This window comes from Dendrobates tinctorius, unplaced genomic scaffold, assembly GCF_039654945.1.
Source record: "Dendrobates tinctorius isolate UK_male_01 unplaced genomic scaffold, ASM3965494v1 ptg000086l, whole genome shotgun sequence".
In the NCBI taxonomy this organism is placed as follows: Eukaryota; Metazoa; Chordata; class Amphibia; order Anura; family Dendrobatidae; genus Dendrobates; species Dendrobates tinctorius.
The window spans coordinates 69128502-69143722 of record NW_027361754.1 but is presented as its reverse complement, the minus strand read 5'-3'; the positions used below and the strand labels follow the sequence as shown (position 1 = coordinate 69143722).

The 15221-nt window shown below is 41.5% G+C and overlaps 1 protein-coding gene across 5 annotated transcripts in view; it reads left to right on the top strand.

Annotated features, from left to right (window-relative positions):
* The window catches only part of PRDM2 (PR/SET domain 2), a 126400-nt gene that overhangs the window by 28185 nt on the left and 82994 nt on the right, over positions 1-15221 (top strand). For all 5 annotated transcript variants that reach the window (XM_073585555.1, XM_073585556.1, XM_073585554.1 and 2 more), the window contains 3 exons: positions 1594-1670; positions 7022-7139; positions 11839-11942. In XM_073585555.1, coding sequence (XP_073441656.1) covers positions 1662-1670; positions 7022-7139; positions 11839-11942 — 231 coding nt within the window. In that variant the 5' untranslated portion in view covers positions 1594-1661. The remainder of the gene's footprint in view (positions 1-1593; positions 1671-7021; positions 7140-11838; positions 11943-15221) is intronic.

Here is a 15221-nt window from a genome sequence, read left to right as displayed (position 1 = left end):
GTTTGCGGGGGGAAACTCCCGGGGAGAGTCTCTTACGCGTCAACCTTCGGTCAGTCCCAAATTTTCCCTTTTCAGTCTCCTGCCTGTCTCTCTTTTCCACACCGTCAGTTGCCACAGTCCTCTCTCTGCCGCACGACTCTCTCCTTCCTGTCAGGCTCTCCTTCAACTGCCACCTTAGCGCGCCCCCTGCTCCTTTTTCCCTCGCCCCGCCCCCTGTTGCCCTGACAACTTCAATCACATGTCTCCCTTTGTAATTCCCCTGATGTGGTTTCTTCAATAACCCTGATGGCGGTCCCCCTGGTTCTGGCCCAATCACTATATAGGGGTCCTCCTCCCCACAATAGTTTCACGAAGCCTTTACTTTCATACAGAGTTTGACGGACATTTTTTTTTCTGACAGATTTTATGCGACTTCAACCACAAATGTCAGGGACTCTGAGCTGAATGTGGGATGGTCTTACAAATGTCAGGAAATTCGGGATACAAGTGTTGCTAATTATGCAGACGTAAAAATATCGCGTAGGAGGAGTCTTGCCAATAAATGCATATGTGATCTACATCGCGTGTTAAAATTTGGAGATTAAATGCAAAATAATAAGTGACACACATGAATTTATTTGATGGCCTTGTTCAGACATCAGGTTTTTACATAAATGAGCTGTCTTGCACCACGAGCCCATACTGGGGGGGTGCCTGTCTGTATCCTGTTCATTTAGACACTGTTCACATGTTCAGGTTTTAAATACATTAGATAGGGACTGCTCCGTGAAGGGTTACCCTGACTTGGTGGAGCAGCTTGCTTTTTGCAAAAAATGTATCAACTAAATACCCTGTATTTGTTATCCAGCACTTGCTGATTACTATCTTATTTTTTACTGCAGAGTATTTTTGCAAATTTGTCATTTTGTGTTTTCTTGTTAGGTTTTTACATCAGGTTTTTTATCAGAGTTTCTCATTGTACGCGCAAACCATACCCGCATAGTTTTTGAAGACACCTCAGGAATACATTGACAGCGTATTTACTGAAGCGTTTTACTGTACGTCTTTTTTAGTTTTTTTGTTTGTTTTTTTTTGTGGTGGCTTTACCATTGGCGTCTTTTTTAAACATTTTATATTACACGTAAAATAATGGTGGAAGCTGCCTAAATAATGGTCGGGCCACTTCTTTTAGCCACTTCATGGCTTTCAAAGCCAAAAAAGGTTAAAGAAGTAAAAAAAAGATAGAGCATATGCACAGAAATGACGTCTTGACATTATAGTGCCTGTGGTTTGTTTTTGTTTTGTTTTTTTTTTAGGTTTATTTTTTACTATTTTTTTTTCGGCAGGAGTGCACATACCCCAATGAGTAGGAAAAACTTGGAATATTTTTTTATTCATTTTTCTTTGCATTCAAGAAAATATCATGACATAGTGGATAAAAAAATACGGACACATGGAACAAAAATGAATAAAACTGTAAGCTAGCCCACCGATTAGAAATGTTTTGTTTTCTTTTCTGAAACGCAAAAAGAAAAAATGGACGTCTGAATGAGGCCTTATTGTTACTAACGTATCAATACATCTTTAACATTTTTTTTGTTTTTAATCTTTCAGTGCACATGTAAACCGGGAGATGACGACTTTGTGATGTGTGGCTTCCTTGAAACCACCAGCAGCTCACAATGAATCAGGTAAGTGCGAAAGCAACCAGAGATCCGTTCAGTGTCCTGTAGTATGATATTTTCTGACTTTCACCTCTGTGACCGTTTTCTATCACAATTCAGCATGTGGAATAAAGGGTTAATATTAACTTCCATACCGAAAAAATTGTAAATGGTAAACTTGTGTCCAAAATATACGTTAAACGAAAAAGTGGCACTGGCAATGCATGACGTAGCATGAGAGAAAAAACTCATACTATGATTAAAAATGTTGGATCCGCTAGCCACTGCACCACCAGCACTGCAGGTAGCAGCCATCCTTGGCAGTATCAGTACAAAACAAGTCACATTTGGCCTCCCTTGTCTCTGGCAAGCATATCAGTGTAGATGAAGCAAGAGGCATAGTGGAATATATGTCACACAGCTTATTTAAGTTGCGGCAGAATGATGTGGCTTCTGACAGCGACACCATCAGCTTTAGGGCTCGCTTCCACTTGCAATTTAATCGGCGAGTGCAATCCGATGAAAAATTGGATTGCACTCAGTCGAATGTTAACCAAAGGAGCAGCTCACATCTATGATTATTTTCTCATGCCGAATCGGCAGCGAGACTCGGCTCACTCGCACACATACAAATCTTGCAATACACTCTGAAATCACCCGAGTGCAGTGCGATTCCTGTTGACACTGGCAGCAGAGGAGATGGAGACATTACTTTCTCTGGCTCCTCCGCAGCTGTGCTCCGATCCTGTCATGCGAGAGGATCGGAGCACAGTAGCATGACACTCGGATCACGCTTGTCAGCAGAGCAGGAGCCAAGGGTCATTAGCAGATCACATCTGACACTCTCTCGTCGGATGCTGCTCGCTAGTGTGCTTTCCGCGTAAGGAAATTATTTTATCCAGTTAATACTGTGGTGGTAGGGGCACTGAAATCATATTGGGGAACCCCAAAAAGGGACAATTTTTTGTGTTCATTGTTGAAAACCACTAGTTCTTCACTTTCAAAACCGCACACGTTTTTGCTCCCTAAATAAAGGGATAATTTTTGGAATGCTTGTGAAAAGCTTATTCTTCTTTATTTAGCAAAGAAAAGGGCTTTTCACACTCCTTAAATGGATAATATTTGCATCACCTTGTGTGAAAAAGCCACAGCTTTGTCCATTTGTACCGCCTTTGTATAAACACCTGTGAGGTAGGCAACTACTCCCAAAAAGGGTTTATTTTTGGACCGCTTTAACAATTGAAGGATACTAAAAACTTTAAAACTGCAGTCTGTTATTAAATAGATTGTTGGCTACCACCACTTACCATTCATTTCCCCCCTAGTTAGACTATGTTCACACGTTGCATTTTTGCTGCATTTTTTAAATGCAAATTTTAAGCTGCATTTTACAGTACCATCAAAAGCTATGAGATTTCTGAAATCTCATGCACATTGTTTTTTATTTCCTGGCTGAATTGGAAAACTGCTGCCTTTTTGAAAACTGCAGCATGTCACTATCTTGCAGCAGTTTTTTTTTTCACTCATAGGACGCAATGAGTAAGTGCAAAAAATTCAGGTATCAGGTTTTGTTGCATTTTTAGTGAAACAAAAGCAGGCACAGCAGTATACACATTTTATTTTTTGTGATTTTCTCAAGTTTAAACCATAATGTATTGGTCTCATCAAATGAGAATGTCAGTTAGGCCAGGATCACACTACCGTGTGTGATGTGAGAAACTTGCATGTGTCTCTCGCATCAACACCCAGCGCTGCCACTGGCACTCAGGACCGGAGCAGCGGCTGCATTTATTTCTATGCATTTCTAAGTAGCCACTGCTCTGATCCCGAGTGCCGGCGGCAGTGCTGGGTGTTGATGAGAAAGACTCGTGCAAATTTCTCGCATCACACAAGGTAGTGGGATCCCGGCTTTAGGACTACTACAGTTTAATTAAATTAGTAATATGTGTAAAGTAAAATGGTGGCTTACCAAGGTGTGAAATTGAACAATACCTGACCAACTCAAGGGCTGACCAAAGTGTGAAAGTAAACAATATCCTACAAACTCAATGCTCAGCCAATGTTTTGGGTAAACTATTCCCAACCAATTCAACTCTCCCCACTGTTACATTTGTAATTATGTATTTTTTCATAAACTCGAGTTAACTTTTGTTCTCAGAATAGTCACAATTTTTTTCAGACATAAAAATCTTTTCCTCTAAATTAATTTGATCAAATTGCCCTTTTTTTTATGGTTTCACATATGTCTTGCATTGGTGACCTAACACCTTGAATTTTTTCATTCTTCTATGGTGGAAGCAAAGCTTAACTTTGGGATCCCGAAAAACCCAGCAATACCTTCTTCTTCTTTTTTTTTTTTTTTTTCTACTGCCAAGAGAGCAGGTTTTGCCTGCAGACAAACCGCCACAAAAGCGCAGTGTGAACATAGCCTTAGATGGGTTGAAGTTCCATGGACTTTAGTAAGGGTATATTTTGCTTAAAGAGCTCAAAAGGGGTTCATTGTAGTCCTAGAAGACCTCTGAGTGCTCTACGTGCCTTTTTTGGGCAATTAGATGCTTTGCAATAGTTAGATTTACCGCAAACTAATTTGCTGTGAATCAAATTTTGGGGATAAATTTTATGAAGATGTCAAATTTGAATTTAAAAAATCAACAAATCTCGCCTATATGTTTGGAAATCGGCTCAGGATGGAAATTGACTCCCAGAATTAGGCCGGGGTCAAACATGTGAGACACTCGCACGAGTCTCGCAAGTCAATACCCATGTATTTCTATGCAGCCGCATGCTCCAGTCCCGAGTGCCGGCGGCAGTGCCGGGTATTGACTTGTGAGACTCGTGCGAGTTTCTTGCATGTCTGACCCCGACCTTAGCTGAACTTTTCCAGGACATGGTCATGTTTCTACTTTTTTTGTTAATGAAGCTGTATGAATGTCAATTAATTATTATTAATAATATTTTTATGATTATGGCCATAGCAAGCTTAGGGTCTGTGCACACATTGCAGATTTGTCACATTTTTTTTTCTGCACAGACTTGTCACAAAACCTGAAGGGGATTCCTGATGCCAGCAAAGTGGATGAGAATCCTGAAGTCTCATGCACACTTTGCTTATTTTTGACTTACAGATTTAAATCTTCAGCATGACAATTCTGTCAGCGTTTTGCTGCAGACTTCACACATGCTAATGAATAGGGAAAAATCAGCAACAAAAATGCATGTAAAAAAACATACGTAATTTATGCTGCTTTTTCCATGCCAAGAAATGCAGAAATAGGGCAGAAATTTGAGCACCAAATACTTAATGTGTGCACATAGTGTGAGTAGTTTTTAAATTATTTTAGTGGAATAATTCTAAAGTTTGTAAAAAAAAATAAAAATTGTGGTTTGTGTCACCATTTTCCCAGACCCACAACTTTTTTTTGCCAATGGAGGCTGTACGTACGAATGTTGTTTATCTCTGTACAGTGACCACACAGTTTTTATTATCTCTGTACAGTGACTTCACTGTATTTATTATCTCTGTACTGTGACCTCACCATATTTATTATCCCTGCATGGTGACTTCACTTTATTATCTCTGTACTGTGACCTCACTGTATTTATTATCTCTGTACAGTGACCTCACCGTATTTATTATCTCTGTACTGTGATCTCACGGTATTTATCTCTGTACAGTGATCTCACGGTATTTATCTCTGTACAGTGACTTCACCGTATTTATTATCCCTGTACTGTGACATCACTGTATTTATTGTATCTATACTATGACCTCACCGTATTTATTATATCAGTACTGTGACCTCACGGTATTTATTATCCCTGTACAGTGACATCACTCTGTGTTATCACTATACTGTGACTTCATTGTATATATTATCTGTACAGTAACATCATCGTGTGTATTTCTGTACTGTGACATCACTGTATTCATAATCACTGTCTGAATTAGCCTTTTTCTGTGCCGCTACTTACATTTTATGTTTTTGTATTTTTTTTTTTTGTTTTTTTTTTACAGCTGACAGCATTCTCTTTTCCGCACCAGTAACCTCCTGCCTTATGTTTAATTTCTCATTCATAAGAGACATCTGAGCTGTAATTTTTTTCCCCTATTCATTCACTCATCTGTGATGTTTGGTATAAAAACATCTGACTGTCAATGGCATACATGCCGGGAAATGTGTCCTCAGCCAGAGTGAGTCCTGCGATGTGTCCTCGCTGTACTCCGGACTGATGGGAGAGAAGTGTAATTAGAGGTTACATTGATCCTGATTAAGCCTTGGCGGATGGGAGCGAAATAAATGTGCATCGATTCCCTGCCGCCTACAGGTTGTATGAATTGGTCACACAAATTTCCATTTTAGAGGGGAGATCGAGGTGTCTATTCTTATTGTAGGTAAAGCTCTATTACATTTACTCTACAGCAACCAATCGGAAACTATCCTCGTCTCTTGTGGTCAGTTTCACCGATCTGACCAATTAAAATTGGGTCTTTTGGCAACTAATTTGTCAATAAAACTGGAAAAGGACTACGGGTTATCCTTTGGGAATAATTGTTTTCTGAAATGCATGTATTTTGGACTAAAAATCATTTTGGGTTGTACTAAATTTTTGCCTTCAATAACCCAAGTGTTGCACTGTCAATTGATGGCTGCAGAATGGGTTAACTGAGAAAATGTCAGTGAGCTCCTTTTGACTGCACAATGGGAGAGTTTCTTTGTTTTAGCTCTTCTCAGCAGTTTTAGGAGCACAGACCTCATTAAAGTTGAATACACAGGGAAACGAAGAGTTTGGAAAAGCAAAATAGTATAACACTTAAAAACATATTGCAAAAATTATAATTTTTATTTCTATAGTGCTGACATATTCTGCAGCACTTTACATTTTAGAGGGGACTTTTTCAGACAGTAAGACATTACAGCATAACAATAATCACATAGATCATAACAGATACCAAGAGGAATGAGGGCCCTGCTCGCAAGCTCACAATCTATGAAATTATATTTTTTAAGCCAACATAACATACATGTATGGAAAAAAAAGAAATGCCAAAAAATGGATATCCACCTTAAAGGGAATCTGTTTTTGCTATTTAATCTGACTGCCGCATAATGTAGGGACAGAGACCCTGATTCCAGCGATGTATCAATTTGTTTACTGGGAGCAGCGGTTGTGATAGAATCACAGTTTTTCTGCTGCAGATCTAGCAGAGCTTAGAATGCTGAGCCCTTCTATAACCCCGCCCACATTACTGATTGGTAGCTTTCTGTGTACATTGACAGAAAACTTACCGATCTGGTACATTTTTTTAGGGGGCTTCTAATGACCAGTTGTATGTTTACAGATGTAATTAGCTCTTGTTCTTGCGCTTTGACTTGTAGGATGCAGTAAAACCTCCAGAGGTAGCGGAGACGTTGGCTGAAGTGCCTGAACATGTTCATAGGGGGCTTCCCGAGGAAGTGCTGCTCGCCCCCTCCGCTGTTCATCAGTTGAGACTGGGTAAGCTCAGAAAGCTGCAGTGATTTTATTTTTTCTTAGAGTGTCTTATCCATTACTGTGATCGATGACTTCAGGCAACCCCATAATGCTCTCGTATAATAATGATCAATTGTAAAGTTTTATTTGGCGTTATTCCCATTTTCCTACATCATAGCTCATCGCTACGATATGTCATCACTTGGAGGTTTTTCCCCAAATCACTGGGGTGGCTCCGTGACCCCGAGACCGAGCCTCTGCGGAGCACTGCTGGAATGGATTACAGGGGCCCATGTTTGACCTCCGTCACATTCATCGCTTGTGGGACGCTGTGCTCGACTTTCTTCAGAAGAACCATTGGCCATGAAAGGAGCGGAGGTCAGGCGATCCTTTTGGAGACGGAGCTTTGCTGAGTTCCATTCTGGGGATCGTTGGGGGTCCCTTGAGTCAGACCCCCAGTCCTATGGGTAGATGATGACTTCAGATTTAATGATCACTGGAGGACTGATCTTTGATACCCCCGGTCATCTTGAGAATAAAGGGACAGCAGCTCTGCTTTAGTGCTGTGTCTTTTTCACTTGATTGGAGCCCTGCTACAGCTAGTGGCCCCTCTAAAAAGGAAACTCTGCGATGGGATTGTAGTCCTCAGCCTCTTCGTTCTCGGGATCAGTCGGTGTCCCAGAAGTCAGACCTTCAGCGATCATTAAGTGATGGCGTATTCTAGCAATATCTTACCCCCTACTGCAATGGGAAGACTCCTTCTATTCTCTAGAAGAGGATTGTATACAGACTTAAGGCTCAATCCGTTGCCCATGCCCATCAGTCCGAGAGCGGACCACTAATGCACAGAGTGGCACGAGTCTCCCAACCCGAGCACGACAACTTCATGTATTTCTAATGAGGTTGGGAGAGCCGTGGCCGATCCATGAACTGCAGTCCAATCTCAGATCGATTTGCCTGGATGTTTAATTGAGCCTTAAAGAGGTATTCCCATCTCCAAGATCCTATCTCAATATGTAGTAATAATATTAGCAACTACTTCCTAGTACTAGTACTTAGTAATGAAGTATAGTTCTTCTGATTCGCTATATCTCTTTCCTCATGCGCAGGCATTGCAGGACCTTAGGCATCCATGGTTATGACCACTGATGCAGTGACTGTTATTTAGCTAGTTGCTAGTGGTCATAACCATGGATACATAAGGTCCTGCCATGCCTGCACATGAGGAAATAGACAAAGTTAATCAGAAGAACTACACAACATTTCTAAATGGAGCTATTTGCTAATAATCTTATTATTTCTCCTACATATTGGGATAGGATCTTGGAGATGGAATACCCCTTTATCTCCTAGAGTGTGTCCATTAGAAACATTGTAGTGTAAGTGGCCGCAGTGGAGAACCCCTTGAACAAGGTTTCATTGATGGGTGCTTCTCTCACTAAGTATCATTTCTCATTGACATCTATAATGTTTTAGAACTGATGGAATCCTGATCCGTGCTGTGAGCAGACGTTGAGTATTTGATCCAGATTGTTCTGCAGCAAAAAAAAAAAAAAAGTGAGTTGGCAGGAAAACCGCGGTGTGAAACACACATAATTTTGACGTTTGAATGGGTAAAAAATAGTGCAATAGAATTGACCTGCTGCAGATCAGAGAAAACGCTGATGGTTCAGATCTGCAAGGAAGAAAATAAGCATCATGTGCATGAGATCTGAGAAATCTCATTTACTTTGCTGGTAGTGTAAAAACTGTTATTTTTGCCTGCATAAAAAGAAATACACATGGAAAAAAATGTGACCAAAACATAAGCCTTTAGGTTGGTTTTACATATCTTTTTGTTTTCTCATACGTGAAGCACATTATTGTTTATTTTCAAGTGCTGGATTCATTTGTAGTCCGTTTGTTTTTTTTTAACGTCCTTTTTTAACAGTCCGAACAATAGCCGGCACTCACCTTCTTAAAAGAATTGCTTTATTGATCCAGTAGTATAAAAGGCACAAAAAGTGGTTGAACACAACAGCATAACAATAAAAAAGGCAGAAAAGAAATATCCGCCGCGCTCCCAGGCAACATGTTTCAGACCTATATGGTCCTTTATCAAGCCTGTACAAAGGACCATGCAGGTCTGAAACATGTTGCCTGGGAGCGCAGCGGATATTTTATTACCTGCCTTTTTTATAGTACTGGATTAATAAAGCGATGTTGATTCGCATGTATCAAAGTAGCACACGACCCCTTTTTTTTTTTTTTTTTTTTTTTTCTTTTGCAGAAAATCAGTCCACAAAAAAACAAAAAGGACAGTGATAAGAGTAAAGGCACATTTATTGTAATGAAAATTATTCTTGTGGGAAAAACATTGCTTAAAATAAGCGGTTTTTTTAATGCGTTTTCTATACGTTTTTACTTTTGTTTTTGTGTTTTTTTACCATCAGCTTGAATGGGTGAAAAACGCTGCAAAACTGCAAAAACAACCTGAAAGAATTGATATACAGCATATTGGGGGAAAAAAAACACCGCTGCTCAAAATACTCAAGGAAAAAAACACAGTGCGCTTGAGATTTTAGAAATGTCACTGGTTGTGCTGTAAAATGCAGCTTTTTTTTTTTTTTTTTCCTCGCAGCAGAAACGCACAATGTGAACAAAGCTGTGCACGCTTTTGTAGTTAAGCCTGTGTTGCAAAGTCTGTCAGAGGTGATGGTAGGGACAGCAGTACTGCATGCAGCATTATTCGTCCTGTGAGTATGATTGATGGCCCCCAAAATGGTAGACCCCCATTATAGATTAGGATTTGTTGGGCACTGTGACACCAGCAAATGTGGCTTTCGTTGTAAAGGTGTGAACATGGTCGTATTTGTAATGAAGGTCTGTTGATTCTGTTTTGTTTTTTTTTTTTTTTTTTTCTTTTTAAAGATTAGAATATTTATTATGCTTGCCTGCATAGGGCCAACATATTCTGTCACGCTTTACAGACATCACTGTCCCCATTGGGGCTCACAATCTAGATTCTCTATCATTATGTCTTTGGAGTGTGCGAGAAAACCGCAGAACCCGGAGGAAACCCACACAAACAAGGGGAGAACATACAAACTCCTTGCAGATGTCCTTGGTGGGATTTGAACTGGGGACCCCAGGGCTACAGAGTTAACCACTAAGTATTGACGGACTAGAAAGGATAACGTGTTTGCATGGGTCTTATGGCTTTCATTTTTACCGGATCTATGTAATTCATTATGATCCATTTGTCTGTGAAAACCTATAGGAAAATTATGGAGCTAATATGCGCATTCTCTATGTCAGAAACATTTACAACGGTCGCCATTAACATTTATTGGTGGTGGTCTTGTGGTGACTGCGTCATGGCCTCCCCCCGTAATGGATCCCACCAGTGACTGACTGCTATAGGGTCGGTCATGGTTTCCACTCATGATGAATCCCACCAGTGACTGACTGCTATAGGGTCGGTCATGGTTTCCTCCCACCAGTGACTGACTGCAATAGGGTCGGTCATGGCTTCCACTCGTGATGGATCCCACCAGTGACTGACTGTTATAGGGTCGGTTATGGCTTCCACTCGTGGTGGATTCCACCTTTGCCTGCTATAGGGTCTGTCATGGTTTCTGTTGCTTGAACTGCACACATAGCACTGCACTAATCATGGAGAAGAGTCTTAAAGTGTTTGCAAAAGCTTTAATCGGAGGCGTTGATGTAGAATCACAATTACCAGGCTGTTACTGGCAAGTGCCACAGAAAATCCTGCCTGATTTCACCTCTTGGGCATTGTGTAGCCATCCTGGCGCCTTGTCTCTAGACTTGTGGAACTCCCCACGACTCAAAGACACCAGAGTCTAATATTGAAAAAGACCCTAGAGAGCGTGAATACCAGGAGCCGTGCCACGTATAAGCCAGAGGCTGATGCTCCTACCTCTCTAAATGGCAGAATGATAATATCAGTCCTAGTACGATGAAAGGAGAAGGAAGATTCGCCTCCATTATCGCACATGGTAATCCTCATCACTGGTGGGATCTGCTCCTTCGACACTCCGATACCCCCATTGTTATGCAGGATGGAGAATGTACCACGTTATCTGACCGCAATAATAATCAGATCTGGACATTTCCGCTGTATCTTAGGTGTCGGAGGAGTCTCCGTATGCCTAACCTGACTGCTCCGAAACATTCCTAACTACTGATTTTCCTATGAGTCCTCTTTTGCTTGGATGATTCTTAATATGTTCTGATAGGAGATGGCAGATGCATCTGTGCCCAGTAGTGATAAGCGATCTTGCTGGGATAAGGTGTTATCTGAGCATGCCCAGTGCTAAGTGTCTTCAGAGTGCTCCAATACTATGTTTGAGTCCCCGCGGCTGCATGTCCCCCCGGCTATTCGAGAGCCGCAACACATGCAGGGATTGTCTAACAAACAGGAAATCCCAGCAGCCGTGAGACATGCAGCCGCGGAGGATCGAACATATACAAACTCCATGCAGATGTTGTCCTTGGTGGGATTTGCTAACTGCCAATCTGCCGTACGTTGCCACCAGAGGTGTCCAGCAGTGGTTTTCCCCCATTGAGAACACATGTTTGGCCATACTATTCATCTGTGTGTGTGCGAATATATATATATATATATATATATATATATATATATATATGTGTATGTATATGGAGATGAGATCAGGAAACGGATATCAAGTTGTAAATGTGACACCCATTATTATTCTAGGTATTTGGGCCAGAAAGTTACTCCCAAGAGGCAAGAAATTTGGACCTTTTGCCGGAGAGAAGAAGAAGCGTTCTCAAGTGAAGAACAATGTCTACATGTGGGAGGTAAGGATGACTTGTTACACGGGGGGGGGGTATTCTTTTCCTTTGAGTTTGTCAGGCACATAAAGTGACCGGAAATATGGATCTATATTTTGGGCTCTGCAATAAGAAATTTTGTCTGGAGGCAAAAACAAGTAATATCTGTTTGTAATAAATGATGAAATTTGATTTCAAAAGACGTTCTAGCTGCTTATCATGTGATGATAATCCTATATTGTCTCGAAAATTTCTGCCCAAGTGACTTGTATATAATCTTCCTATGGTCCAGAATATTTGCTATAATCTGTTGTTACACCATTGTCAGATTAAAAGGATTGTCTGTCCAAACCTAAAGTTAGGAGCAGTGGAGGGGGCTGTCTGTCTCCCTATTTCAGTAGCTAAACCAGTCCCCTCCGTTTTCACAGCTGATGTGTGGATAAAGAAGATTTGTATCTTTGCCAGTTATAGTTTTTTTAATAGTTTTATATATCTTTTGGGTGTTTGGTTGTAGTACATTATAGTGTAGATAAAGGTAAGTAAGTCGCAAGTTTTCTGGAAATTTTTTCTTATAGTTATAATGTTCATAAGATCAAGAGAGGGGTGTACTTATTTTGTGGGAAGCTTTGAACTGTCCACGAGCATGATTATGTACTCACCCTTTATACATTTATGACTTATCCAGTGAATAGACCATGTCGGATGGGTAAGACTCCCATTGGGAGAGTTTCAGCCCACCCTATATGCCCGGGCCCACTATTTGTTGCAGTATTGTCAATCTGGTCTACAAATAATTTCCCCATCCACATGTCTGACTGGAATGCCAAGGGCCCAGCAGTAAGATTTTCACCGAGGGCCCACTGTTCAGCAAAATGCAGACATTATTGAACCAAGTGTACTGTGCCAGCTACTGTTCATATAGGGGAGTAGGAGGCCCACTGGTGGATTAACCTATTCACCCGTGGGCCAGTCCGACTCTGGCCCCAGCATTCTGACTGTAGCACTGGCTTTACGCACATGGACATCCTTTATTTAAGTGATGGTTCCATAACTTGACATCCATGCTGAGATAACTTGTTTCTAGCATGGAACTAGACTGAGTGAGCATATTACATACGTTACCGCAGTACCCCAATCATCAAGAGAAGATCTGCGCAGTGTCAGAAAGTGCCATTATTTTCAGCTTAAAAATACATAGGATACTTTTTCTTAAAGGTACAAAATCACATGAACAGATCTCTACAGAAATCAGAGTTCATAGCAAAATTTGCAATGGTCCTAAAACCATAAGTGCGTTCTACCAAATGTACCATACTTTGTATTTATCAATATCCACCAGAAATTATTTGTCAGTCCCCACTACTAGGACAACCCCTTATTGATCAAAATGTTTGGCCTCTATAAAATAAGGCCTATACTCGCCTCCCGTGCCGGCGCCGTTCCCGCGGTGTCTGGAGTCGCTCTCCCGGGAGCTCTCGTACAGTGTTGTAACACGTGACATCGGCTCCCAGTCAGTGTTCCCGTCACTATCCCCACCTTCGGACTAATCGATCATGAAGAGGAAGTCCGGGTTGCAGCTGATCTGACTTCTTCATGTTTGACTTGTCTGAATCGAGACATCGCACAAGAGCCCCGGGGAGAGCCACTGCCGACACCGCAGGAATGGCGCTATCACAGAAGGCAAGTATAAGCTTTATTATTTAAGCGAGTAGTATGAGAAGAAGTTGATCAAGTAGTGGACAGCTTCTTAAAAAGGGTTGTCCGGGCCAATTTTTATTTTTATTTTTTTTAATTTTTTTTTATTTACTGTGGGCCTAAGAACTAACTGTCAGGTAGTTGCCAACTACCTGCCTGTACTGCTCAGTGCAGATCTCTGCTGACACAAAGCAGTCACAGACCGCTCCTGGGGCGATTTTGCGGCTTCCGCTGACGTCACACTGATAGAGCAGCTTCTCTTCCGCTCTGCTCTGTTCATGGGGCATGACTGTCGGTCATGCTGATTGATAGCTAGCTCTCCACTGCCTAACTGAGGGGAGCCGGGTGTCAATCAGTATGACGTCGGCAGTCATGCCCCATAGACAGAGCAGCCTGGAAGAAGAAGAGAAGCTGCAGAATTGCCGGGAGGAGCGGTTAGTGACCGCTCTGAGCCTGCACCGGATAGAACAGGCAGTTGGGCAGTTAGTTTGCCGATGGTTAAAATTTAAAATTGTCCTGGAAAACCTCTTTTAAAGGGCTTGTTTGGTTAAAATAAGTTATTGCATTACCCGCAGGATGGGTGGTAACTTGCTGATCGGTGCGGGTCCAACCTTGCTGAACGGTGGGGGTCCAACCTCTAGGACCTGCAGTGATATGCAAAATAGAGAACTTGTTCTACTCGAATTGTCCTAAAAACAGTGTAGATGCTCAACCCCTTCTCCATTTACTCCTTGTGCTTGGCTTTTTCCATCAGCCCTATAGAGATTGAATGGAGAAGCAGTCAGGCATCAGGCCTGCTACTCCGTTTAGTAAGGGAGATATAGGTTCCTCATCTGGGAAAATATCCCACCAATCTACCTAACTATTCGGACCCTCACCGATCAGTAACTTATCTTGTGGATAGATGATAGTTTGTTTTCACTGGAACTAAAATTTTGACCGAAAATAGTCGCCACTAGGGGGAGCTCACTGCAGTTTAAATTCTACAGGCATTATAGAAATGGGGGCCATAAATATCAGGATGCAGTAACTTCCCTGTAGACGGGGCAGCAGGTGAGCTCCATCACTAGTGATAAAAAGGTGGGTATTATCCGAGAACCTTCTTTGTGTTGTATAGTGGTCACGAGGCTCTAGTCCGTATTGGCACCACTTGTCGGTTGTTCTGATCGCTCTGATTGACCCTTCCATTAGTTCTCATCTGATGATGAGAGATGTTTGCTCTTGTTGGGAGCTGCCTTAAGATTCAGCGATCTCTTGCTACTTATATGGGGTGCACGGTATGTAGAGGACAGAAAAGTCATTTATATTGCATTTCATTTCCCAAATCAAATCCCAACAGCTAACGGCATTTGATGTTTGCTCCACACCAGGATTTCACAGCGTGAATACTTATTCACGAGACAAGGTCATTATAATGTCTCGGAGACGACTCCTTCTTTTCAGATCCCAAACGGAGCTGCGTGCGGAAGAACGTTTGATATAAATGAAGCGTATGAAACCCAGAAAGCTTTGGAACAGTCTTCTGCAAAGACAAAGTGCTCACAGAGCCGACTCCATAATTGGAAAATGTCCTTGTGCTGCAGTTACCTTCAACATCAAACAGGATAAAAG